At 43.4% G+C, this 2,979-nt stretch overlaps 1 protein-coding gene across 1 annotated transcript; it reads right to left on the minus strand.

Annotated features, from left to right (window-relative positions):
* Positions 1-81: 81 nt before the first annotated feature.
* Positions 82-2,632, minus strand: LOC119348082. Its single transcript, XM_037616459.1, has 4 exons — positions 2,549-2,632; positions 2,118-2,184; positions 1,692-1,912; positions 82-871 (listed from the first exon to the last, which is right to left on the minus strand). The coding sequence occupies exons 1-4, from the start codon at positions 2,630-2,632 to the stop codon at positions 137-139; spliced, it is 1,107 nt and encodes a 368-aa protein (XP_037472356.1). The 3' UTR covers positions 82-136.
* Between the last annotated feature and the right edge of the window lie 347 nt (positions 2,633-2,979).

Raw genomic sequence — 2,979 nt, forward strand, 5'->3', positions numbered from 1 at the left:
TTTTTTTTTTTTTGTTGCGTGCGGGTGAGGTGGGGGCGTGGGAGATCGCTGGGAGGTGGGAGGGAGGACGAAAAAAACCCGGACAAAAATGGTGGGACTAAAATAAAACCCGGAACGCGACCTACCAACTGAGACATTACGAGTTTAGATTTTCACCAAAGGATCCGCGACTACCTTGGAATACCAACTCCCACATCCACGAGTTGACAGTTAGTTGGGGCTGTGGCAGAGAAAACAATCTGTTATGGACTTCTCTCGATATTGGCCTGGTTAGAATAGCTTTCCACGCAACCTTCAACTGAAGTACGTAGGAACCATATGTGCAAAACTCCTCTTCACAAGGGTATTGCAGAGTGACCACAGTGCCTTCGTTTTCATAATGGTTATCAACAAAGCAGACATTGAGCACCATTTCTCCGTCATCCTTGTTGATAGGGACAGCTATCAAATTACGAGCTAGCGCAAGAGAGCCATCGTCTCTGACTAATCCCTGACCACCTGCAACCTCTTCGCTGCTGTCATCATCGTATTCGAATAGGGTCATAGGATTCTCTTCGAAGTCATCGGTCCAAGCAATCACTTTGCCACGGAAAGGCACACCATGAGGTCCCTCCAGAATTTTGACTTCAAGGGTGGCTTCCACAGGATGCCGAACAGGGATGCATACCAATTCAACTGTGCTACGCCAACTAGTCAGACACCGAGCCATAGCTCGACCACCATAGCAGTTGAGATTGTGCTCCACTACACCTTTGCTAAAATCTCCTTCTGCAATCCCAGAAGCACCCTTGATCTTTAAGTTAATCTCAAAAAACATGCTATCTCGTGCAATAAATGCTCGACGCGGTCCTGTTAAAGTTAATTCATCCTCCTGCACAACATACATTTAGTAAGTTGACTAAACAAGCTATACCGAAATGTAGTCTGAAACCAAGTTAATTTGACGAATATAAATTCAAGGGATTCCAAGATAATGTTAAACTAGCTAGGGGAACATCACCTCTCCCTCTACCTCTCGCAAAGAAAAATCACATTAGAACAAAAGGCAAACACTTTGATGAGACACGGTGTGGTTCGGCAACTGGGAATCAAAATATAAAAAACTATGGCAACAAATTTATAGCTCAGAAGATTAGCAGTCAGATGCAGAAACTGTTGTGTTTTCAAATAGAATAGTAATCTCTCCAACTTTTACATCAGCAAAGTTTGACGAGATCATGTTGTTTGACAATTAGTAAGCATATTAATAGGAACTATGACAACAGAATGATACCTCACAACATAATGGTGAGTTGCAAAAACTATCATTTCTCCAATTACAACTATAATCCATAAATATAAAAGCTTTTTCAGCAACAAAGTGTATACAGTACGAAGCTAGTTTTCTGAATCATGATATTCGCGACTACGAAGGATGTCAAGAATTATTTCAGTTAAAATAAATATACAAGCTGTGCATCAGTAGAGGAAGTAAAAGAATCTAGCAGATATGTTGGGACTTGGGAGTATACAACTATTTACATACTGGTGTGACTATTCATTATGGCAATGATCAAATAATTACTCTTTTATCCACAGTTGATTAATGGCGAGGACAACATTTGGACTTGATTAGCATGCATCAGTATTCAGTAATATACAGTAGTAAGCAAACACTACAGAGACTGAGGGAGGACGAATGTATAACATACCGAAGAGTTGATGAGCTGGGGATCATCCCTTCCACGCTTGAAGAGATACACACATTTGTAGTCGACCGCATCCCTTGCGAGAACAATACCAAATACACTGATAGGGTAGCCCACATCGGATTTGATAACCTTCAAGGACACAACGTTGACAGATGATGCCACAGTCTTGCTCCAGTCACAAGAAGGTAGCTCTTTAAGTGGCGGTCCATGGATAGCCGCAGCTGCAAAATTAAGGCCAGCGGCCAAACAAATCAGAAGAACCAACAAGGGGGCGAGATGCATGAATTATTACTCCACGGGATATATACACGAATCAGGTTCGCGCGGGAAGGGAAACTGAAATAATATAAATCTAACCACATTGAAATCTATTGCCATTCTAGTGTGGGAATGCTAATTGAAATAGCTACTTGTGGATACACTTACACTCTATGTCAAGGTTAAAGAAGGCTATGTTGAACTTGCACACGCGGGTAGGGACAAGAGCATTCCTCTATGTCAAGGTTAAAGAAGGCTATGTTGAACTTGCACACATGGCAACTACCCTAGTGTGCTTGTAAGCAGATGGCAACTCTTTTTATTTTACCCGAACATGTCAGTTGTCATGTGTTTTGCAAGGTCCATGGCAACTGCCCTAGTGTGCTTGTAAGAAGATGGCAACTCTCTCTTTACCCGACACATGTTATTTTGCCATGTCTCTTTGTAGCGCTACACGGCAACTGCCTAGTGTTAGTAGGTGGCAACTCCTAAGGTTTTCAAATCATGGCAACTGTAGTAAACTAAATCATACATGGAACTGCCTAGTGTTAGTAGGTGGCGACCCCTAAAGTTTTCAAATCATGGCAACTATAGTAAACCAGACCATACATGACAACAGCTGCAATTGTCCAAAATGGCATCTGGCACTTGACCTGATATGACAACTGCAGTTGAGCAACCATGGCAACTGTAGTTGTTCGACATGGCAACTGTAGTTCAGCGACATGGCAACTGCAGTTAAACGGACATTGAAGAGGATCCGGATCATGGCAACTGCGGGGACGCGTGGTGACTGTCACGCGGGGCGTGCGGGACCGTGAGGTAGGTGGCTGAGAGAGGTCGTGTGGGCGTTATCCATTTTGCCCACACATAGACGTGTGAGATGGACCGTGAGGAAAAAAAAGGCGTGTGGGTGCTAGTTGTTTTGCCCACACATAGGCGTGTGGGCTGATCCTCTTAGACATCACACAAAACGTGTGGCCAGATTACTTAACGCCCACACGTGTGGGTGTTATCGGCGTCCTTAAAA

The sequence above is a fragment of the Triticum dicoccoides genome, unplaced genomic scaffold (genome assembly GCF_002162155.2).
Source record: "Triticum dicoccoides isolate Atlit2015 ecotype Zavitan unplaced genomic scaffold, WEW_v2.0 scaffold84334, whole genome shotgun sequence".
Classification (NCBI taxonomy): Eukaryota; Viridiplantae; Streptophyta; class Magnoliopsida; order Poales; family Poaceae; genus Triticum; species Triticum dicoccoides.